The 24,005-nt window shown below is 35.9% G+C and overlaps 2 protein-coding genes across 10 annotated transcripts in view; one reads left to right on the top strand and one right to left on the bottom strand.

The window, feature by feature from the left end:
• LOC101886261 (uncharacterized) overlaps nucleotides 1-12,870 on the bottom strand; it is a 17,860-nt gene extending 4,990 nt beyond the window's left edge. For 2 of the 8 annotated variants that reach the window (XM_073942456.1, XM_073942455.1), the window contains exons 1-8: nucleotides 12,308-12,417; nucleotides 11,937-11,961; nucleotides 11,820-11,857; nucleotides 10,239-10,291; nucleotides 9,598-9,681; nucleotides 8,897-9,087; nucleotides 3,749-3,816; nucleotides 2,547-2,648 (exon numbers count right to left, since the gene is read on the bottom strand). In XM_073942456.1, coding sequence (XP_073798557.1) covers nucleotides 2,547-2,648; nucleotides 3,749-3,816; nucleotides 8,897-9,087; nucleotides 9,598-9,681; nucleotides 10,239-10,291; nucleotides 11,820-11,857; nucleotide 11,937 — 537 coding nt within the window. In that variant the 5' untranslated portion in view covers nucleotides 11,938-11,961; nucleotides 12,308-12,417. Of the gene's footprint in view, nucleotides 1-2,546; nucleotides 2,649-3,748; nucleotides 3,817-8,896; nucleotides 9,088-9,597; nucleotides 9,682-10,238; nucleotides 10,292-11,772; nucleotides 11,858-11,936; nucleotides 11,962-12,307; nucleotides 12,470-12,602 lie in introns of those variants that run through there. The other 6 variants (XM_021470564.3, XM_073942453.1, XM_073942454.1 and 3 more) reach the window with 6 other exon arrangements.
• LOC110438376 (uncharacterized) lies at nucleotides 12,469-24,005 on the top strand. 2 transcript variants are annotated; one of them, XM_073942457.1, is made up of 7 exons: nucleotides 12,469-12,662; nucleotides 14,029-14,166; nucleotides 14,637-14,688; nucleotides 18,115-18,248; nucleotides 20,461-20,568; nucleotides 20,648-20,698; nucleotides 20,909-24,005. In XM_073942457.1, the coding sequence occupies exons 3-7, from the start codon at nucleotides 14,681-14,683 to the stop codon at nucleotides 21,010-21,012; spliced, it is 405 nt and encodes a 134-aa protein (XP_073798558.1). In that variant the 5' UTR covers nucleotides 12,469-12,662; nucleotides 14,029-14,166; nucleotides 14,637-14,680; the 3' UTR covers nucleotides 21,013-24,005. The 2 variants fall into 2 exon arrangements, with proteins under 2 accessions (XP_073798558.1, XP_021326238.1); XM_021470563.3 differs by having other exon boundaries at nucleotides 12,647-14,166.

The following is a 24,005-nucleotide window of genomic DNA, read 5'->3' as shown; positions in this document are numbered from 1 at the left end:
ACACTGTGATTGACATTCTCACTGTGTACGTATCATCAGAATGCAGAAAGCCCCGCCCACTAGACTCCCTCATTAGCATGTCCAGCAGCCCTGAGTGAGAAGCAGCCGTCTGTCCATTAGCCATTAGAGTGTTTGAAGATGATGTCAGCATAGACTCAGAGGATTATAGATGTGGAGTTCTAGATGAACAGAGACATAGACTGACAGAAGCATGAACACACACTCACACTGAAGCACACAGCACTGACAACACACACACACTGCTGTTTTACATCTGCTGCTATGCTGACGTACAGGTGTTTGTAGCTCCGCCCTCTTTTAAATCTCATTTGCATTTAAAGCGACAGTCACCAAAGCAGCAGGATTAGGATCAAAGCCTGAGAGGGTCAGTTTCAGAGAGCTGGAGGACATTATGTGTGTGGTATTCTCAGCTCAAACACACACACACACACACACACACACACACACACACACACTCTGGAGACATCATGATTCTACATCTTGTATAAATGGTCCACTTTAATGCGAAGATAAGCCGAGGACCACACAAACTGTAGAGCGCAGTGGGAAAGCAGCGGTCTGCAACACATTAGGATTAAAACACAGCACTGCTGCAGCAAGTGAAGCGTCTTTCTCAAACACACACACACACACACACACACACACACACACACACACACACACACACTTAAAAAGTGCTGCGATCACAGAACGGGGGTCATTATCGGTGGGCTGGGACACATTATGAGCGCTTTATCACTGAGCGTCTAATAGGTCTGCTGGATGTCTTTGGTCGAGGGTGACTGCAGTGATGGATGGAGTCTGGGGGAAATCACTACCAGCCATTTTCAGCTCACTAAACTGGGCTTAAAGGGGCGGTTCACATCAATAAAAGGAATATTTGCTCATTATTTACACTTCCTCGAGTGCTTCCAAACATTTATGAGTTTTTTTCTGCTTTTAAACACTAAAGAAAGGTATTTTGAACAATGATGGAAACCGGTAACCATTGACTTCCATTGAAGGAAAAACAAACAGAAGTCAATGGTTAGAGGTTTCAACATTCTTCAAAATATTCAAAATGTAACAGCTGAAAGAAACTCCTAAATGTTTAAAACTGGTGAATGATGGGTAAATGATGACCGAATGTTTATTTTTGAGGGAACTATCCCTTTAATTTGCTGACATTTTTCTCTATGGTTTTAACTTAAAGAGACAGTTCACCGCAAAATAAAATGTAATCACTATTTACTCTCCCACAAGATTTTCCAAACCTTTATGAGTTTTTTTCTCTGTTGAACACTAAAGAAGATATTTTGAAGAATGTTGAAAACCGGTAACCATTGACTTCCATTGATGGAAAAACAAATAAAAGTCAATGGTTACCGGTTTTCAAAATTCTTCAAAATATCTTCTTTAGTGCTTAACAGATGAAAGAAACTCATACATGTGTGAAACTAGTGAATGATGGGTAAATGATGACTGAATGTTCATTTTTGAGTTAACAATCCTTTTAATTTGCTGACATTTTTCTCTATGGTTTTAACTTAAAGAGACAGTTCACCGCAAAATACAATGTACTCACTATTTACTCTCCCACAAGATTTTAAAACCTTTAAGAGTTTCTTTCTGCTGTTGAACGCTGAAAAAGATATTTTAAAGAATGTTGAAAACCTGTAACCATTGACTTTCATTGTAGGAAAAACAAACACTATTGAAAACAATAGTTACAGGTTTACAGCATTATTCAAAATATCTGTGTGTTCAACAGAAGAAAGAAACTCAATGGTTTGAAACTATTAAATAATGATAGATTTGACATTTTTGAGTGAACTATCCCTTTAATCTGCTTTGCTGTAAAAGCTTTCTATTGTTTTAACTTAAAGATCCAGTTCATCCAAAAAATAAATTCACTTATTATTTTCTCTGCTTCAAGAGTTTCCAAACCTTTATGAGTTTCTTTCTACTGTTAAACACTAAAGAAGATATTTTGAAGAATGCTAGAAACCGGTAACCATTGACTTCCATAGAAGGAAAAACAAATAGTCCTGAAGTCAATGGTTACCGGTTTCCAACATTCTTCAAAACATCTTCTTTAGTGTTCAACATCAGAAAGAAACTATGTGTGTGAAACTAGTGAATGATGGGTAAATGATGACCAAATGTTTATTTTTTAGTGAAGTATCCCTTTAATTTGCCTTAAAGCGCTGACATTTTTCTACCTCTATGGTTTTAACTTAAAGAGACAGTTCACCCAAAAATACAATGTACTCACTATTTACTCTCCCACAAGAATTTTCAAACCTTTAAGAGTTTCTTTCTGCTGTTGAACGCTGAAGAAGATATTTTGAAAAATGTTGAAAACCTGTAACCATTGACTTCCATGGTTACCGGTTTCCAACATTCTTCAAAATATCTTCTTTTGTGTACAATGGATGAAAGAAACTAATAAAGGTTTGAAACAAATTCCACACAGGGTCTGACATGTTTAGTTTAGTTGCATCTCGACGCCTCTGAAATGAAAGCATGCAGTGTTGCGGACGCACCTCCTCCATCTCCTGAGCTCTGCGTCTGATGGTCTGTATTGGTGTCAGAGCCTCCTCTTCATCACCCAAACCTGGAATCTCATCCTGATCAGAAAAGAAGATCTGCAAAACAGGAGATGTGCTCTGACAACACTGTAGACATAAGCCTCAGAGAGGAACAGATCTCTGCTCCCTTACAGGAAGAAGGTCACTGGTTCAAGTCCTGTCTGGGTCAGTTGGTGTTTCTGTGTGGAGTTTGCATGTTCTCCCTGTGTTAGCGTGGGTTTTCTCTGGGTGATCCAAACACATGCACTATAGGGGGAATTCATTCTTTTTTTTTTTGGCTTAGTCACTTTATTAATCAGGGGTCGCCACAGCAGAATGAACCACCAACTATTCCAGCATATTTTTTACGCAGCGAATGCCCTTCCAGCTGCAACTCAACACTGGGAAACACCCATACACTACGGCCAATTTTAGCTTATTCAATTTTCTACTGTATAGCGCATGAAACGCCGACTGACCCAGCCGGGACTCGAACCAGTGACCTGAGTGCTGTGAGGTGACCATGTCATCCCTACAGGGGAATTAACTAAATTGGTCGTAGTGTATGAGTGTGTGTGTGTGAATGAGTGTGTATGGGTGTTTCTCAGTACTGGGTTGCAGCTGAAAGGGCATCTGCTGTGCAAAACATGCTGGAATAGTTGGCGGTTCATTCCGCTGTGGTGATTCCTGATAAATAAGGGACTAAGCTGAAGGAAAATGAATGCATGAATGACTCTGGGCTGCACTACACAGTGTTTTGTGTGTGTAACAGACTTGTGTTGGGACAGAAGTAAAGTAATACACTTTTAATATTAACAGGACTCTTATGAAGTTGTTTTATAAATCATATTTTGAATCTGTCTTGCTCTTCTATATGCTGTTGGTTTGGCAATGTAGGGGAAACACATGTGAAGTTAGTGAATGGTATTGTCATTAAGCAGAGTAGCCTACTGAATATGTGTGCCTACACTTGTAGACTGTTCTCGTTGTTTGTTTACTGACTTTAAAATGATCTTCTAGATGTTTTGGATGCCTAAAATTAAGAAGCAATAGATATAGAGGGTCTTTTCTTCTGTAAATCTGTGAGATGTAACAATGCTGTGTGTTTTTAGACTCTCTGCTGCACCAATAATTGCTCATTGGACTTATCATGATATTAAACCTGACTTGAAGTATACCTTGCTGGCTGAAGCAGAAGTGTGTGTAGGAGCTTCTTCAGACGCTTCACTGCAGGACTGCTGTCTCTCTACAGCCAGAGAACAGAGAATAAACAGCTCTGACAGAAACTCAAGCAGACCAGAGCAGAGCAGTCCCTGTGTAACGCAGTTCTCAAACACCATCATGCTTGTAAATGTGCTGGATATCTCAGAGAAGTGTGTTGAACAACTCCTGAATAACTCTGAGTGTGTTTATGCTTGCGCTCTGTTTCTACAGGCTCTCACTCGTCCACAAACAACAAACATCCTGAGCAACCAAGTTCATTCAGATTCCAGCGGTTTCCAGTTGCATCCAGACAGCTCAAAGGTACAACTAAAGCATGGTGATTATATCTGTTGCTGATTTATGCTGTAATTACACTGAATCAGAGACAGTTCTAGGTTAAATGGCACCCCCCCCCCCCTTATATTTTTATATTAATTTTACAGTAAATATAACAAGTTATTTATATTTATTATTAATAACATTATTATACAATTATTATTCTAAAATAAATAAATAACAGAAATCAATCCTGGATAATACTGGAAAACAACGTAACAACTGGAGTGATCCCCTAAGATCCCGTAGGCAAACTTTTGCATGAATATTATGACAAATCTATAGAATTAAAATATATATACACACACTGTTTTATAGAATTATCTGTTGTTTATACCCAACTCATGGCTGAAAATTAATGTAATGAAGTCTTTGCTCCCTGACTCATTATCCCTTCTTTCTGCTTTATAGCCCTGCTTAGTGAATGTAACATCATCATCATCATCATCATCATCATATTACATAAACTTTAGTTTTGTCGACTTGCAAAACTCGCTGCGTACTGACACCACTGAACAAAAAGCTGTTACTCCAGTTTTACAGTTCAAAAGCGGTGCATATTTCATCAGCGAGCATGCAAACAGCCAGGATTCACACAGGAGTGCATGTGAGGCGCGCGGGAATGGTTTTCTGCATGCATGCGTCAGTTTGCTTTCACCAGTGTTGTTTCGGTTGCACATCGAGAATAACAAATTTGTGCATGCAAAAAATACCAAATGTGAACGACCCCTAACGTCTTTATTCTGAGATTACTACTCTACATTAATACACTTGCATAAAGTAAATCGTATCTCAAAGCTTTCACTTCGGGACGTTTATTTTTTTTTGCACCATCTCCCCGTGCTGCCCCTAGCAAGATGCCGCCCTGGGCAATCGCCCGTATTGCCTGTGCCTAAATCCGTCACTGCACTGAATGAAGAGGAACTGAGAGAGAAAGAGGAATTTAGACTGCTTCTCTGAATAATGGAAGACAGGGCGTTTATTAAACCTGGTTGGAAAGAATTATTAGAATTAGATTTTTTTTAAAGATTATTTTGCACTATAAATGTAATATTAAAGTGACTTTTAAGTACTTTTAAGTAACACAATTTTTCACAGTACCAAATTAAAGATTAATAATGGAGTTAATTAATTTACCACAGAGTTATTGTGCGCAGAATAGAACAAAGTCTTAATAACTGTGTTTAAACCCCTAATAAAAGAGATTTAAAGTCAAAATTATTTGCCCTCTTGAGAATTTTCTTTGTTCAATATTTCCCAATGATGTTGAACAGATTGAGGAGTTGTTCACAGTGTTTCCTCTAATATTTGTTCTTCTGGAGAAAGTCTGAATTGTTTTATTTGGGCTAGAATAAAAGCAGTTTTTAATGGTTTTAAACTCTTTTTAAGCTCAATATTATTGGCCCCTTCAGCAATATTAGTGTTGGATTGTCTCCAGAACAAACCACTGTTATACAATGACTCGCCTAATTACCCTAACTTTACCCTAACTTTACCCTAGTGAAGCCTTTACATGCCACTTTAAGCTGTATAGAAGTGTCTTGAAGAATATCTAGTCTAATATTATTTACTGTCATCATGACAAAGAGAAAATAAATCAGTTATTAGAGATGAGTTATTAACACTGTTATGAGCAGAAATGTGTTGAGGGAATCTGCTCTCTGTTAAACAGAAATAGGGGGAAAAATATTCAGGAAGGTTAATAAATAAATAATAAAGTAAATAATGTATGTCCAGCACTTCTCCTGCATGTGTGTGTGTGTGTGTGTGTTAATGAGCGTCTGGTTCTGCAGAATGGCCTCTGTGTGTTTCAGCTTTTATTGTGTGTGTAAAACGAGGCGACACATTCTGGCCGTATGAGTGACGACGGCTACAAAACACAGGCCTGTAGTGAAGCCGCCTCTTAACACCACATAAATAAAGACTTTAAAGACTTTCACAGGCGGAAGAAAGAGCCTTGAACAGGGCGGATTATTAAACACACACTCCGGCTAAACTCAGCTACTGAACGCTGATAAATACAGCTTTAATACACATCGTAAAAGAGTTCTTGATTGGTTTTGTTTAACGTCACTGACGATCATTGTGTTACAGTTTTTGGCTTGTTTTTAGTCCAAATATCAAATATCAAGACAGTAGTTGGCGCTTGTCTAGAAAATGCTGACTGATTTAAGAGTTTTTAAATATTTGGACTAGAAACAAGACAAATTATAAGCAAGAAAAGCATGATTTGCAATGTAATCAACATGTTTTAAGATTGCTAGCATGTTTTTTTTTACGTTGCTAGCCAATTGAAGCAATGCGTAACATTTAAACAAGCTGCTATAATGGTGACAATTTGTCAAAATGTTTTGTAAAGTCGCTGGTATGCTTTAGCATGTTTCTAGCATGTGTGCATGTTTACAAAGTTTTTAGTGTGTTTTACAAAGTCGCTAACATGCTTTAAAAGGTTTGTATGTTTAAACATCTTTCTAGTATGCTTTAGTAAGATATTGACATGTTTTAACCATGCCTGTTTTATTCAGGATGTTTCAGCATGTTGTTATATTTTAGCATGTTGCTTGTATGTACGCTTTAGCAAGCTGTTAGCACATTTTAACACAATGCTGAAACATGATAGCATACTTGAACAAGAAACTAGCATGTTTTATTAATTAACACGTTTACGTTTTACAAAGTTGCTAACATGTTTTTAACAAGTTTGCATGTTTAAACATGTTTTAGTATGCTTTAGTAAGATATTGACATGTTTTAAGCATGCCTGTTTTATTTAAGATGTTTTAGCATGTTGTTATTATAATATTTTAGCGTGTTGCTAGTGTGTTGTTATCATGTTTTGACATCTTGTTAACATTGTTGTGTAATTTTTAGCATGTTTTGTCAAGTATGCTTTAGCGAGCTGTTAGCATGTTTCAACATGTTGCTGGTATGTTAGCATATTTTGACAAGTATCTAACATGAATGATGAATTTACACCATATTTAAATTTTACAAAGTTTCTAGCGTGTTTCAACAAGTTATGAGTATGCTTTAACTTTGTATTTATGCTTGTATTTTTGGCATGTTGGTTTTTAGCAAGATGCTAGTAGCATGCTAGCATGTTTTCGCAATTCTTAGCATGTTTGAACATGTTTTTAGCATTCCAGGTTGCTAGTATGTTGTTAGCATGTTTTACCATCTTGTTAACATTGTTCCCAATTGAAGCATGTTTGAACATGTTTTTAGCATGCAAGTTGCTAATATGTTGTTAGCATGTTTTAACATGTTAACATTGTTGCACGATTTTTAGCACGTATGAACAAGTGGTTAGCATGTTTTGCCAAGTACGCTTTAGCAAGCTGTTAGCACACTTTAACACAATGTTGAAACATGATAGCATATTTGAACAAGAAACTAACATGTTTTATTAATTTACACGTTTACGTTTTACAAAGTTGCTAACATGTTTTAACAAGTTTGCATGTTAAAACATGTTTTAGTATACTTTAGTAAGTTTTTAAAATGTTTTAAGCATGCCTGTTTTATTTAGGATGTTTGAGTACATTGTCATATGTTAGCATGTTGCTAGTATGTTGTTATCATGTTTTGACATCCTGTTAACATCGTTGCGTAATTTTTAGCATGTTTTGTCAAGTATGCTTTAGCGAGCTGTTAGCATGTTTCAACATGTTGCTGGTATGTTAGCATATTTGAATAAGTATCTAAAATGAATAATGAAATTTACACCATATTTAAGTTTTACAAAGTTTCTAGCATGTTTCAACAAGTTATGAGTATGCTTTAACTTTGTATTTATGCTTGTATTTCTTGGCATGTTGGTTTTTACCAAGATGCTTGTAGCATGCTAGCATGTTTTTCACAATTTTTAACATGTTTGAACATGTTTTTAGCATTCCAGGTTGCTAGTATGTTGATAACATGTTTTACCATCTTGTTAACATTGTTTCTCAACTTTTAGCATGTTTGAACATGTTTTTAACAGGGAAGTCGCTAGTATGTTTTTATTATGTTTTAACATGTTAACATTGTTGCACAACTTTTAGCAAGTATGAACATGTGGTTAACATCTTTTGTCAAGTATGCTTTAGCAAGCTGTTTTTAGCAAAGCACATTTTAACACAATGTTGCAACATGATAGCATATTTGAATGAGTAACTAGCATGTTTAATAAATTTGCACATTTACGTTTTTAAAAGTTACTAACATGTTTTACCAAGTATGTTTTAATATGTAGCTAGCATGTTTTTGCAACATGTTCGAACATGTTTTTAGCATCCAAGTTGCTAGTATGTTGTTGTCATGCTTTAACATGTTGTTAGCATGTTTTAGCAATTTATTGGCATTTCTGAACATGTTGCTAGCATGTTTTGAAAAGTTAGTATAGTTTTTAAAAAGTATAGTTTGGAAAGCAGTTAGCATGTTAAAACATGTAACTAGCATTTTTTTAACATCTTGTGAGTATAGATTGTGATTAGTGTTTAGATCTGACCTGGTCTGTATTGAGTTGCTAGTAGTACAAAAGTTCTAGCATGTTTTAAAAAGTTAGTACGTTTAACATGTTTCAAGCATGTTTTACCAATGTTTTAACATGTTTTTAGCATGTTTTCTGCAATTTAAACATGTCAGCGTGCTTTGTCAGTTAAGCTGTTAGCATGTGTTAACGCAATGCTTGAATGTTACCATATTTTAACAAATAATGAATGTGTTTGGTTTAGCTAGCATGTTATTAGCATGTTAGTTGTTAGCATGTGAGTATAGAGTGTGAATGTGCAGTGTTTAGCTCTGACCTGTGCTAGCCTGTGCTGGTCTGGTTAGCGTTGAGCTGCTGGTGTTGAACAGACGTGTTGATCCGCTAGTGTTAATAGTGAAGCGCTGAGGGTTACTATGGGCTCTGGGTAATGTTGACCCACTCTGGGTGATTTTCTTTCTGCTGCTGGTGAAGCGGTGAGTCTGGTGTGTGCTGGCCCCTCCTTCAGGCCTGATCACACAACACAACAGCAGGGTTTAACTTTCACTTCAGACATTTGTTCTTCATCTTCCTTCAGCTGGAATTGATTCATTCATTCATTGATTTAATTTCCTTTGGCTTAATCCTTTATTCATTAGGGGTCGCCACAGCTGAATGAACCGCTGACTATTCCAGCATATGTTTTACACAGCGGATGCCCTCACAGCTGCAACCCAGTACTGGGAAACACCCATACACATTCATTCTCGCCACAGCTGAATGAACCGCTGACTATTCCAGCACATGTTTTACACAGCGGATGCCCTTACAGCTGCAACCCAGTACTGGGAAACACCCATACACATTCATTCTCGTCACAGGTGAATGAACCACTCACTATTCCAGCATATGTTTTACACAGCGGATGCCCTTACAGCTGCAACCCAGTACTGGGAATTGTTTTCTTTAGTAGGTTGTGTGTGTATAAGTGTATGTATGTGTGTGTGTGTGTGTGTGTGTGTGTGTGTGTGTGTGTCTGACCGGTGGTGTAAGCTCCTGATGGCCTGCAGCAGAGCGTCTTCATCAGGTCTAAACTGAGGACGAGCCCGAAAACCCAAACCAGCCCTGAACATAAAACACAGCATCATTCATCTACATTTACTTCATTCATCTACAATAATAACTGAACATTAATATTTAATAAAGTTATATAACAGAACATAAGTATAAGGAGATATATTAACATATTTATTATTATATTTATTGCTAATATTCCGTTAATTATACTAAAAGATAACACTTTATATACAACACTTATTAATTATTTTAGTGTTTTTATTAAGTTTGTAATGTATATATTGTTTATAAGTGATCTTTCTGTGTGTTGATTGTGTGCTTTTAGCAGGTAAAGGCCAAAGAGTTATTATCATTAACTATTAAACTATTAAAAATTAATAATTGAAATCAAATAAAATACTTATTCAATAAAATACTTAATTAAGAGTGCCAGTTTAGCAGGTTTTACTCTTTCCACAATGAGAGTAAAATTATATAGTTTGTTAATTTAATTGTATTTTATATAAATTTATTTTACCCAGGACACTCTTGAAAAGGTTTTCCTGGTAAAATAAAGGTTATATATATATATATATATATAAAGTGAATTAAACTGTCATGTTAACCTGATCTGCATCAGTCCTGCTGGGCGAGAGCTGGAAAAACACAGCGCCCCCTGCTGGAATAGACAAACAAACACACATAGTAATAATCAATATATAGTGTGTGTTTGTGTGTGTGTGTTTGTGTTTGTGTGTGTGTGTGTGTGTGTGTGTGTGTGTGTGTGTGTGTGTGTGTGTGTGTTTTGTATTTTAGCCTCATATTCGATCCTACAGGCTAGTGTACATTTATTATAAAAAATACCATTTAATTGATCAATTAAAACTATAAACTATCAAGCAAATAATAAACATGTGTAGGTGCTTGTGCACGATTTAAACTGGAAATTACTAGAAATTATTGTAGAAATGGCTTTAAAAGTTGACAAATTCCTGTGGACAGTAGAAATTACTATAGAAATTAAAAATATATATATATATATTATATTGTATAACTTACTGTAAAAATTTAATAATTGTACAAATGTCAAAATTACTATAGAAATTATAGTACGTGTATAAATGGCTTTAGAAATGCAGAAATCATTGTAGAAATTACTGTGGAAATGGACAAATGATTTAAGAAGTGATAGTATATATGAAGAAATACAAATGTAGAAATTATTGTAGAAATGACAAGAAATTATTTTAGAAATTGAGAAATAATGTAGAAATACCGTATAAATAATTGTAGAAGTGACTGGAAAAATGCAGAAATGATTGTAGAAAGGACAGTAGAAATTACTATAGACATTACTGTAAAGTTATTGTGGAAATGAGTATAGAAATGGAGAAATTACTAAAAAAAACTTTACAAATGGAGAAATTACAGTAAAAATGAAGAAATCCCTGTAGAAATGGAGACATTACAGTAGAAATGTCTGTAGAAATCACTTTAGACATGGAGGAATGACTGTAGAAATAAAGAAACTACTGTAGAAATGTTGAAATTAAGAAATTACTATATTAGTAATTGTAGAAATGACTGTAGAAATGGCTTTAAAAATTCAGATATAATTGTAGGAATGACTGTGGAAATGGAGAAATGATTATAGTGACAGTATAAATGAAGAAATATAAATGCAGAAATTATTGTACAAATGATGAAAAAAGTATTTTAGAAATTGAAGAATTTTTAGAAATAATTGTAGAAATGATTGAAAATATGCAGAAATGATTGTAGGAAAGGCGGAGAGTGGAAATCACAATAGAAATGATGGCAAAGGTACTGTAGAAAAGTGTAGAAATTGAGAAATTACTTAAAAACTCTTTAAAAAAGAGAAATTACAGTAGAAATGAAGAGATTACAGTGGACATGTCTGTAGAAATGACTTTAGACATGGAAAATTATTGTAGAAGTTGCTGTAGAATGTAATGGAGAAGTGACTTTAGAAATGTAAATTTGAGTACAGGACTGTTGAAATGAGTGAAGTTACTGTGTAAATGATTGTAGAAATGTGTGTAAGACTGTACAAATATTGTAGAGATTACTGTAGAATTGAGTGCAGAACTGTAGAAATAAGAACAGAATTGTTGTAATGAGTGTAGAAAGTGTAATAGCTGTAGAAATGTGTGTAGAAATGAGTGTCCAGCAGTGTTTGTTCTTACTGCAGGGTTTCTCTGGAGGATCTGCTGGATGTTCTTCACTGAAACACAGTCACAGTCATCATTATTAATCATATCTCACTCATAATTCACATACTGATTCATCATATCAATACTCACTGATGTTTTCTGCTCTCAGCTCGATCTACAGCAGAGAAATACACTTTACTTTATTCATTATCCTCAAATCATCTTTAATAATGCTGTTATGAAGATCATCCGCCTTCACATGAGCGCTTATTCATGTCAGTTATTACTCATGCTGCATTATTCTATTACTATGGTGAATTTAAGGTAAACTGTAACACTCTACATACTGATAGTGATGTATTATTTATTTAAATATCACATTTGAATATCATTAATATACATCAGTTCAGCGTACATTTATGTTATGACGTGTAATTATATAATCATTGACAGACGATTATATTAGGTTTCTGCAGCAGCTGTTATATTTATGATATTAAATAACAGATTTTTGTCTGTACCTCGTCAGTGTTGTTGTCAGATGTGGACAGTTTTAAATATTATGTACTAATTAATTAACTAACCGTGATCAGTGTGAAGCACGTGATGATGATGATGATGATGATGATGCAGCTCTTCTTCATTGCGGTTAATGAGAGTCAGCGAATCATTGGCGCCCCCTGCTGGATAAACGTGTTGTTATTATAATTTTGAATAAACCAGTTTGGCACTTCGGAAACAGCCACGCCAACGTCCAATGTCAACTCACTGCGTTTAATATCTGGTTTAATGTCAAATATAAAATAGGTCACTTACCGGACATAAAGCACTGCAGTAACTGCACTGAGTTCCTGCGCTAGCCTCGTGCTACTCACAGTGAGTGTTTAAGTGCTTGCGTGTGCTTTTATTTCGTTTACTCCCCTGCTGAAAATTCCAGCTTAAACCTGCCTAGGATGGTTGGCTGGTTTAAGCTGGTTAACCAGGCTGGTTTTAGAGGGGTTTACAGCCATTTCCAGCCTGGTCTTAGCTGGAAAATGACCAACTAAATCTAGCGTAACCAGCCTGGTTTAAGCTGGACATAGCTGGTTTTAGCTGGTCATTTTGGCTGGAAACCAGCCCGGAAATGGCTAAAACCCCTCTAAAACCAGCCTGGTCTACCAGCTAAAGCACACCAACCAGCCTAGGCAGGTTTAAGCAGTTTTTTTCTGTAGGGTCCTTAACAACTAAAATAATCCTGATTTAACCGACTGTAATTTAATTAAATTACACTATCGATGCTGTAAAAGAAACCTTTGAAATTGCAAATAGTCACATTAATCTTTCACAGGAAGTTTATCGGTGCTGAGACTGAAAAAATGTGCATAACGTTATAAAGTGAATTATTTAATTATACAATAACAAAGTTTGTTTAGATAAACCCTGCGACACAAAAAGTTCATATAAAATAAGAAAATAAACAAATAAAAATCAACTGGCTTTATTAATCTGGGGTTGTCACAGCGGAGTGAACCGCCAACTATTCCAGCATATGTTTTACACAGCGCATGCCCTTCCAGCCGCAACCCAGTACTGGGAAACACCCATACACACTCTTGCACCCACTCACATACAGTATAATACAGCCAGTGTAGTTGATCAGTTCCCCTATAGCGCATGTGTTTGGACTGTGGGGGAAACCGGAGCACCCGGAGAACACCAACACGGGGAGAACATGCAAACTCCACACAGAAACACCAACTGACCCAGCCGAGGCTCGAACCAGCGACCTTCTTGCTGTGAGGCGATTGTGCTACCCACTGCGCCACCACCCTGCTACAGAATAATATTACAAATATAAGAAGTAAATGTAGTTTTCTCGATGGATAACAGCGCTGATTTCCCCATCAGTAACAGATTTAACCCAGTAAATGATGTGTTCATGTTTATGCTCATTAGCAGCAGCCTATACACCTCAGACGCTTCTGTGAGAGGAGTTGCGATGTTTTAAGACTATTTAAAGTGAACACAGTTAAAAGGACAACACGAATATGCTGCACTTTACAACAAAAGTGTTTAATAAACTACACAGCGCAATACAATTCAGGAGAGATGAATAAATTAGCATGTGTGGGTGTGAAAGCCAAACAGTGGGCGGGTGTAGCGTCACATACTTCCAGCCAGTTCATGTCGCAAGTGAGTTTAAGGAAAGTGATCTAATTCAGGAAAAGCTTAAGCTCATACATGGGTGCTCACATCTGTACAGCACAAAAAACAGAAACAAATGAAGCCGTGCCATCATCATCATCATCATCATCATATTCATCAGCAGCAGCAGTGGAGGGCCTAAAGAGCAGCGCAGATAAAGAGGGAAAACAGTTAACCTCCAGTGATGAGGAGACAGGTAGGCCAATTAAATAACCCATTCATCATTTCAGACATCTTTACTGAGCCTTTAAGATGACAGTAACTGTCTTTAGTCTACAAAATCCTTTATTTACTGTTTTTAGACTGTCACATATTCACAATTATAACAACACTTTCATACTCTGAATACTACTATACTCTGTAAAAATAGCTGGGTTAAAAACACCCCATCATATAACCCAACTATAGGGTATTATAGCACATTGGGTTATATGATTTAACCCAACGCATTGGGTTATTTTGATTAAATGCTATTTTTCCCATTCTGGTATTGCTGTTACTATTTATTACTAATAATTTTATAGTTATGACTGTGTAAATAAATATCATACAGTATTCAAAAATACTTAAAATGCTTTATTTTCATTATATATATATATATAAATATAGACAGTGAATAAAAATTGCTTCTGACAGATCTGTGTGTGTGTGTGCCTTGCCTTACAGGTGCCACAGGAATCACCATCAGTAAAGCTGAGGGTGGAAAAGACATGAAGATGTAAATCAATTCATACTCGCACCCACTAACATATGTCGATAAACAAAAAGATTTTAGTTTTATAGTTGTAGTTTAGTAAACTGTAATAACCCAGTGTATGCACTGTATAACAAGTTCACACTGAATTATAAACATGTTCGTGCAGCGGCGCAAAAAGGGGGTGTGCAGTATATGCGGCACCAAAACTACTTTTTAAAATTATCCTTATTAAAAGTTTAAAATACTATATATATATATATATATATAAATGCTTATATTGCATTGTGTACGAGTATAATATTGTATTTTATTTATTTTTTTGTTACTATGAGTAGCATTAGTTGACACACACGTTTTAATTCAAAATCATTTAACACAATAACATGCAGTCACACAGATAAGTGTAGTGTTCATGTAGATGGAACTGTTTAACATTTTTATCAAAATAAACAGTTAAATCATACATGCATTCAAAATTTATAAGAAGAATCTGAAAAATTCTCTTTATTTATTTATTATTATTATTATTAAATAATTAATTATTTTGCCAATAGAGGGATCACACAAAATGTTTGTTTATGTAAGTACAGTCCTCAAAATATTTCAGATAACATAGAGAATAACATTTAGATTAAAAATAATTATTGTAAATTTGAGATTTTTTTTTACATTTTTCTTTATTTATTATTAATCATTTCCCTGATATAAATTTTATATACTTGATTATAATGATTCTTAACCCAAACGGACACAATAACAAATAGTCAGAATATTCACATTTTGTTTTAACTGAGATGTTTATTAATCTTTGTATTAAGATCTTTTTTTTTTTCACCGTATAGATGTTTTTTAAATGATACATCAGGTTATATTTGCTCAAAACTATTTCAATTTACTTACAAAAAAGGTTTGCTTATAACATTTTGATGAAATAGAACATTTCAGGCAGGTTGTCTCTGTTTATTTTTAACACAAAACATTTTACAGTCTTCTTTATTTCACTTAGTGAGCGGTGTAATAGCAGTCTCAGTCAGTTGTTCATGCAAATACAGACCTTACACCATGCATGCGAGAAGTGAGTAGTGGGCAAAATGAAATTAAGAAGAAATTTGGGTGGGATGTGATGTAACCTGCACACCCCTCAGTAAATGTGTAGTGGTCCACTGTGTTTGTGTAAATACACTGATTCAGTTTCTGCCAGTCATGAAAGCAAAACACTTCACTCTTCATCTGCTGAAGCTGATTTAAACTGCATGAATAAAGTCGTTACTTGATAAGAATTGGCTTATTTAAGAGAAAGTCTTCTTAAGGCTATAGCTAATGTAAACATGATTTTATTAAAGGAGTGTAAAGATTCAGATTCTGTAGCCTAATACAAAACAAACAATCCTGGACAAGTTCAAGCAGGAAGAAAACATAACTTGTTTGGGTTTCGGCTCACATGAAGCGCTTTAGCTGATGTATTATAGCAGAAGTGACACGCCACACCTTAAACTGTTTTTTGGGCATGCCTGAATTTGATAATCTGGGACTATTATAAGTATTAGTCATATAAATGTCTATATTTAAAGTCACCCTTTATTCTGATGGTCTGTTGGTTGAACTTAAGTTACACTGAAAACATGCTAACTAATTCTCGTTAGATTATAAGTAGTCTGTTAGGTTGGGGTTATGGTTGGGTTAGGATTAGAGTTAGTGTAAGTTGACATGTACTTGCAAAGCTTTTTATAGTCAGTAAAATAGGCTTAGCAGCAATATCAGCAGATAATACTCAAATGGACCATCAAACTAGTGTTACTATATTCACCATACTTTTTCATTCATTCATTTTCTTTTCGGCTTAGTCCCTTTATTAATCTGGGTTAGCCTCTGTGGAATAAACTGCTAACTTATCCAGCATATGTTTTGCACGAGGCATGCCCTTCCAGCTGCAACCCATCACTGGGAAATATCACTTTTCGTTAAAATGTATTAAGTTAATGACAACAGCAGAAATTTCAATAAGCAATTCAAGTATTATTTAAAAATAAATGTATATTTCAGTATTAGGAAAATAACTCTCTCTACACGGAATTAATGATCTGCTGTGTTAATTCATTTTAAACTAAAATTGTTTAACATTGTAGTGATTTGCACCACTGTAACCAAATTATTGTTTTTTGCATTTCAGATAATATATAATATAACAGCACTCAGGTCTCTGGTTTGAGTCTCGGCTGGGTCAGTTGGTGTTTCTGTGTGGAGTGTGCATGTTCTCCCCGTGTTAGTGTGGGTTTCCTCCAGTTTCCCCCACAGTCCAAACACATGTAGTATAGGTCAATTCATTGTGTAGGCTTAACTGTCCGTAGTGTTTGTGTGTGAAGGTATGTGTATGGGTGTTTTCCAGTGTTGGGTTGCAGCTGGAAGGGCATCCGCTGTGTAAAACATATGCTGGATAAGTTGGTGGTTCATTCCGCTGTGGTGACCCCAGATTAGTAGGGGACTAAGCTGAAAAGAAAATGAATGAATGAACAGATCATATGCAAAATTTTAAACCAAACAGAAATATTAATGTTTGTTGATTAAAATAACATCATGCTAAAGTGACAGTTAAAATACATGACGCTGAAGACATTGTTAGAGCTAAATTTAACACACTGGATGTCCCCGATTGAATTTACCCTAAATAATTCTCGTTCTGCTCGATTAACACATCTCTAATAATCATGCTTGTGAACTGGTTGGTGTTTAATGTCAAATTAAACTCACTGGAACAGCAAAATGTTTGACAAGGTTGATGAATAAAGATATACAGTTAAAGTCAGAATTATTAGACCCCCCCCCCCTCAATTTTCTGTGTAACAGAGAGCAGATTTCTTCAACACATTTCTGCACATAACAGTGTTAATAACTCATCTCTAATAACTGATTTATTTTCTCTTTGTCATGATGACAGCACATAATATTAGACTAGATATTCTTCAAGACACTTCTATACAGCTTAAAGTGACATTTAAAGGCTTCACTAGGGTAATTAGGGTAACTAGGCAGGTTAGGGTAATTAGGCAAGTCATTGTATAACAGTGGTTTGTTCTGGAGACAATCCAACACTAATATTGCTGAAGGGGCCAATAATATTGACCATAATAGTCAATATTATATATATATATATATATATATATATATATATATATATATATATATATATATATATATATATATATATATATATATATATATATATATATATGTATATGTATATATATATGTATAAATATATATATATATATATATATATATATATATATATATTTTTTTTTTTTTGTATTGTATTGTATAGTGTGATGTTTCTATTAGAGCTCGACATAAATGCATAGTTTGTCTTGGGTGACAAATGGCTTTGTTTCTAAAGGAGGGAATTCAGGTCCGAGTTTTACAATAATTAATTAATTCTTTATTCAAAATGAGCTTCCAGATCCAGTTTGTAGATGAAGTCCATGAAGGCCGAGCACCGCTGACAGTGACTGTGGCGAACACAGAGGAGGAGTTCAGGAACACCACAGTTAAAGACCTGCAGAGAAAACTCATCCCAGAAGACGAGTGTAAGTCTGTGTTTCTGTAAAATATTGTGACACTGTGGAGATGTTAAAATGCAAATATTCAAAACTAGCAATTACAGCCGACCCAGTATATCGTTAGCTAGAACAAAAGCTTTCAGATGAGATGTTAAACTGAGCTCCTGACTCTCTGTGCTCATTAATAACCCCATGGCACCCTAACCCTAACCCTAACCCTTCTCTTACAAAGGGGGGGTGTAACCCCGGTGTCCTGGCCAAACACCCTCCATCAGCCCTTACCCATGATGACCTCCTGATCATCCCTATCCACTGAATTGGCTCCATCACTGTCTCTCCACTCCACCTATATGTGGTGAAGCACTGGCTCTGTTGTCCTGTGGCTGCCAGAGGATCATCCAAGTGGAGCTGCACACTGCTGGTGGTGTGGAGAGACCCCCTTCATTACATTACATTACAAAAGCAGTTTTTTATTTTTTCGGAAGTTAATGACCAAACACGTCTTTGTAGAAGTTCTCATTGTTGTTGCAGATGAAATATAACAGAAGAAGTGGTTTAACCATGTTCCAGTGGGCTAGATATTGATTAACAGTCATACAAACAACTTTACCAAAGCCTCTCTACCTGACAGTTGGTCTTGCGTGTCCGCCATGTTTGTAGTTTGTTTAATCTTTTTTCACCTGTGTTTGTAGTTTTAATAAATTTTACGTCTAACATGCAATGTATTGTGGGCAATACCGAAAATAGTAAACCTTTTGATGGCTTTGGAATACTCTTTTCAACATACTATGGTTTGGGACATACTAATTCAAATACTATTTAGGATGGATAGTATGCGAGTTGGAACGCACCAAAAGACTTCTTTTTTTTAGGCCCAGCTTAAAGCCTGATTTATACTTCTGCGTCAGGTGACCGGCGTAACTCACGGCGCAGGCAACGCGCGTGGCTGTGCATTTATACTTCTGCTGCTGTCTCTGTTGGTCTGCATTAACACTTCCGAAACGCTCGTTGGCAGTGAGGTGTAAATGCTCCTCTGTGTCGAGTTTCTTCGCTACTTTTTTGCATTTCCTGAACACTTCCTGGATGTACAAGTGGCTCAAACTCGCTCATTTTGAGGCAGGAACCGGCGGACGTGCAACAACTTTAACTATGAGGTAAACACAGAACAAAACTTTCCATCCGGAGCTCCTTCACGGGACTCCACACTTGTAAACAATTGCTCGCGCGGCGTCGCGCCATTCGCGCGGCTCTCGGTCCCGCCCAGACTCGTCAGCGCTACCAAGCCGACCAATCACAGAGCTTACGCTACGCGTCGTTGCGACGTGTAGTTACATTTTTTGAGAGGTGCACGTCAGTGACGGCCATGGCGAAGGGCTATGCGTCAGCTCCGTAGCATACGCCGGTGTTTGACGCAGAAGTATAAATCAGCCTTAAGGATCTAAATCTCCTTTTTTCAATACAATCCAAAGCAAAGCAAGCCCTTACTAAAATCTTCACTAACATCTAACAGCCTTGCAGAATCAGAAAATAAAGTGGTTGGCATACTTTAAAGCAGGTGTCACCAATCTCGGTCCTGGAGGTCCGGTGCCCTGCAGGATTTAACTCCAACTTGCCTCAACACACCTGCCGGGATGTTTCGAGTATACCTAGTAAGACCTTGATTAGCTTGTTCAGATGTGTTTGATTAGGGTTGGAGCAAAAATCTGCAAGACACCGTCAATCTTTTTATATTGATCCATTTGCTAAACGTTCAGCCAGTGATAGTTCACTTACCAAACAATGGCTGGAGAGAGTAAGGAAATTTCCCGGCCTGAAAAGTGTATCCCAAGTCAGTCCTGCTGCTCCTACAAATAGTGCACTATTCAAGGGTATCGGGGGCAATTCCAGATAACGCCATCAAAATGTCCCTGACAGGGTTGCCCCAGCCCAACAAAAACAAAAGTGCAAATATTCCACCACCCATAAAATAATAATTTCCATTACTGTACTGCATTATACACTATCTGTTATTCAAAAATCACTGTATTAATTACAAATCTGCTTTCATGAATAAAATCATCTCAGCAACAAACCTGGAGATGCACTGCTGTGAAAACAGCCACTCTCCCGTATAAGTGCGCTTGCTTACTCTGTTTCAACTTTATGATATTAAATCATGTCAGTATTGGTCATTCCAAATCCTTTATTAATGAGTGTTGCAGCTGGTTGTAAAGTTGACTTGTTGTTGTTTCTTTGACAGATGAAAACACCATTCTGGTCTATGAATGTTCAACGCTGAAGAGAAATCGCACACTCGGCTCCTATAACATTCAACATGGCTCTGTTATTAGAGGCTTATGGCATGGAGGTATAAATCCTGCTCATATTTATATTATTGTAGAAATCTCTTTATAGTCCTGACTCAACTGACTGCATCATCATTTCAGAACCCTTTGTTGGGAGCTGTGGACCAATGTCCTCTGACCATGAGTATGAAGGTCTGTATCTCACTTATTTTTAACTCAAATCTATTTCGTTCCACATTTATGAACCACTCCTGTGTATTTTTGCTGCTTGATGAGCTTCATGCTTCATTTTCTGGTAGTTTAAATGAAACTATATTATGATGCTGGTATAAGTATGAACTATAGGAAATGTTCTGCTTCTGACTGATATTTTGTTGTTGTGTTACACTATTTCTCTCACAGGATATTTTCCATATGATGATGATGATTATGATGACCCCAACGTCATCTCCAGGAGGGAGTCTATGGAGCTTGTGGTTATGATGCAGAAACCTCAGCAGAATTGATGTATGTCTGTGGCTCAGCCTCCCATGATCCTGCTATAAATATTAATTAAATTCCCACTGCCATAAAATTCACTATCATATGTTATTAGAGCTGCACAATACTGAGAAAATTCAGTTCAAACTTAATTCATAGACCAAATTAAAAACACAGAAGTGAGCCAAAGTGCTGTACAGAAATGCAACAAAACAAGCATAATAGTTTATAAATATGAGGTAAAATATTGCTAAAATACCTATAAAGGCATATATATAAACTAAAATAAGAAAATCAAGTGTCAAAGGTCAACAGGGGAATGCTATATTTATTAGCTTTATGTATCTTTGTGTATAGTTATCATACCAAAATAAGCAGATAGTAGATATTTATCTCATCTAAATAAATCTGACTGAGGCTAAAATTAGTGGTGGGGCAAACATTGAGACTTTAAAACACTATGAATGAGTGTAGCGGCACGGTGGCTCAGTGGTTAGCACTGTGGCCTCACAGCACTCAGGTCTCTTGAGTCTTGGCTGGGTCAGTTGGTGTTTCTGTGTGGAGTTTGCATGTTCTCCCCGTGTTGGCGTGGGTTTCCTCTGGATGCTCCGGTTTCCCCCACAGTCCAAACACATGCGCTATAGGAGAACTGATCAACTACACTGGCCGTAGTGTATGAGTGTGTATGGGTGTTTCCCAGTGATGGGTTGCAGCTGGAAGGTCATCCGCTGTGTAAAACATAAGCTGGAATAAGTTTGCGGTTCATTCCGCTGTGGTGACCCCTGTTAAATAAGGGAGTAAGCCGAAAGAGAATGAATGAATGAATGAATGAATGAGTGTAAACCTGATATGCAGAGATATTCTACTAAGGTGTGGGGCTAAAGATAATAGAAAAAATAAAAAAAATCTATGCATCCTCATAAAAGGACACCTCTTTGCTAAATATATATTGCATACTATTATCACAATGATGATGTTAGAAATGAAAGTTTTTTTATAGTCTTGAGAGTGAATATACTCTATACCAAATGTGCCCAACCCTATTCCTGGAGATCTGCCTTCCTGCAGAGTTCAGCTCCAACACACCTGTCTTTAATCACCAAGCGCTCCAGGGTTGAGACTAAATTCAGCAGAAAGGTAAATCTCCAGAAACAGGGATGGGCACCCCTGACCTACACATTTCACAGTTAAAAAATAAAATGTGCATTTAATTATGGATTATTTTAGTCTAGTCCCATTTCAAGTTAAAATTGTTTATGGACTTGCTTTAGTTAACACGTTTATCTTTCCTTTTTTATATGATTGATGCCGCATTCAGTGCTTCTTTCGGTTTCTTCCTCAAGAGTGAACAAAATGCATTCAGTAAAATACAGTGCTGTAATGTACAATAAACCTCTGTTATACTGCTGTGGAATTACTCGTTTCAAGTTTTTGGGATTATTTATGACCTGCTGAAAGTCGTTTGTTAATTTGTAAGTTTTAATAATTTAATATTTGGTGCATGAACTGTGAAGAGAATAATGACACCTTGTACACAGTTTTAATATATTTATATATACAGTTGAAGTCTTCTTTTAATTTTTTTTTCTATTTTAAATATTTCCCAATTGATGTTGAACAGATTGAGGAAATGTTCACAGTGTGTCTGATAATATTTGTTCTTCTGGAGAAAGTCTGATTTGTTTTATTTCGGCTAGAATAAAAGCAGTTTTACATTGTTTTAAACACCATTTTGAAGTCAATATTATTAGCCCCTTTACGCTATATATTGTTTTCAATAGTCTCCAGAACAAAACCACAGTTATACAATGACTTTCCTAATTACCCTAACTTTACCCTAATTACCCTAGTGAAGCCTTTACATGTCACTTTAAGCTGTATAGAAGTGTCTTGAAGAATATCTAGTCTAATATTATTTACTGTCATCATGACAAAGATAAAATACATCAGTTATTAGAGATGAGTTATTAACACTATTATGATTAATATTGTGTTGGAGAAGTCTGCTCTCTGCTAAACAGAAATTGGGGATGAAAATAAACAGGGGGCGAATAATTCTGACTTCAACTGTATATACACAAGCTTTAAAATGCTAAATTGGTGTTGTAACCCGACAATGGATCAAATATGTACAAACCCAACCATTGCATTTAAAAATGTAATTAAAATGAAATTAAAAAGTTACAACAACGCAGCATTTTTAAGAGTGTAGAGAGATTTTACTTGATATAGTTATATGTATATTTCATTCAGTTACAGTCAGAGGTGCCAAATTTAGGGTGATTCAGTTTCTGGCAGATCTTTTGTTGTTTTGATACACAGCTTGTACAGATGATGATGATAAAGCTGAAGGAATTGCCAGAAGTACATCTAAGGACAAAATAACCATCAACATGTAAATCAATTAAACTTTGTTTTTGTTATATTTCAATGAGTAAAATTGTTTTAGTTTTATAGTTTTAGTTTAGTTAACTGTTATAACTGCTTAACAAATCAACCGAGACTTATAAACAAGTTTGAGTGAGGATCAGAGAGAGCCTGTGTGAGAGAAAAACATTTCATTCATCATCTGCTGAAATTGATTTCACTTTTAAACTACATGTACTATAAATACTAATTTCACAGTATTAATGAGAAAGTCTTCAGGCTTGTATTTTAGGAATTGATCACCCCAAACATGATTAAATGACATGTAATGATAGAGCCAGATTCTGTAATACAAGACAAATAATCCTGGACGTGTTGAAACTGTCAGGAAACACGCAGAATCACATTCTAGAGTTTCAGTCTTTCACGCATGAAGTGTTTTCCCCTTGAAATGTTGGATGCAAAATATTATTGAATGGATGAATGCTTCAAAACTGACTCACTCTTGTTTGCTGGATGTACACATGATTTCAAACACAGCAGAGTGTTTTCTGACTTTATTTCATTGCATTTCATCACCACGGTTACACAAAATGTAAATACACCAATAATGATCTAATATCTAACATATAAATAAACTTTACCATCAGTC

The sequence above is a fragment of the Danio rerio genome, chromosome 25, assembly GCF_049306965.1.
Source record: "Danio rerio strain Tuebingen ecotype United States chromosome 25, GRCz12tu, whole genome shotgun sequence".
In the NCBI taxonomy this organism is placed as follows: Eukaryota; Metazoa; Chordata; class Actinopteri; order Cypriniformes; family Danionidae; genus Danio; species Danio rerio.
Note: the sequence above shows the minus strand (reverse complement) of the source record. Positions and strands in the feature narration are given on the sequence as shown.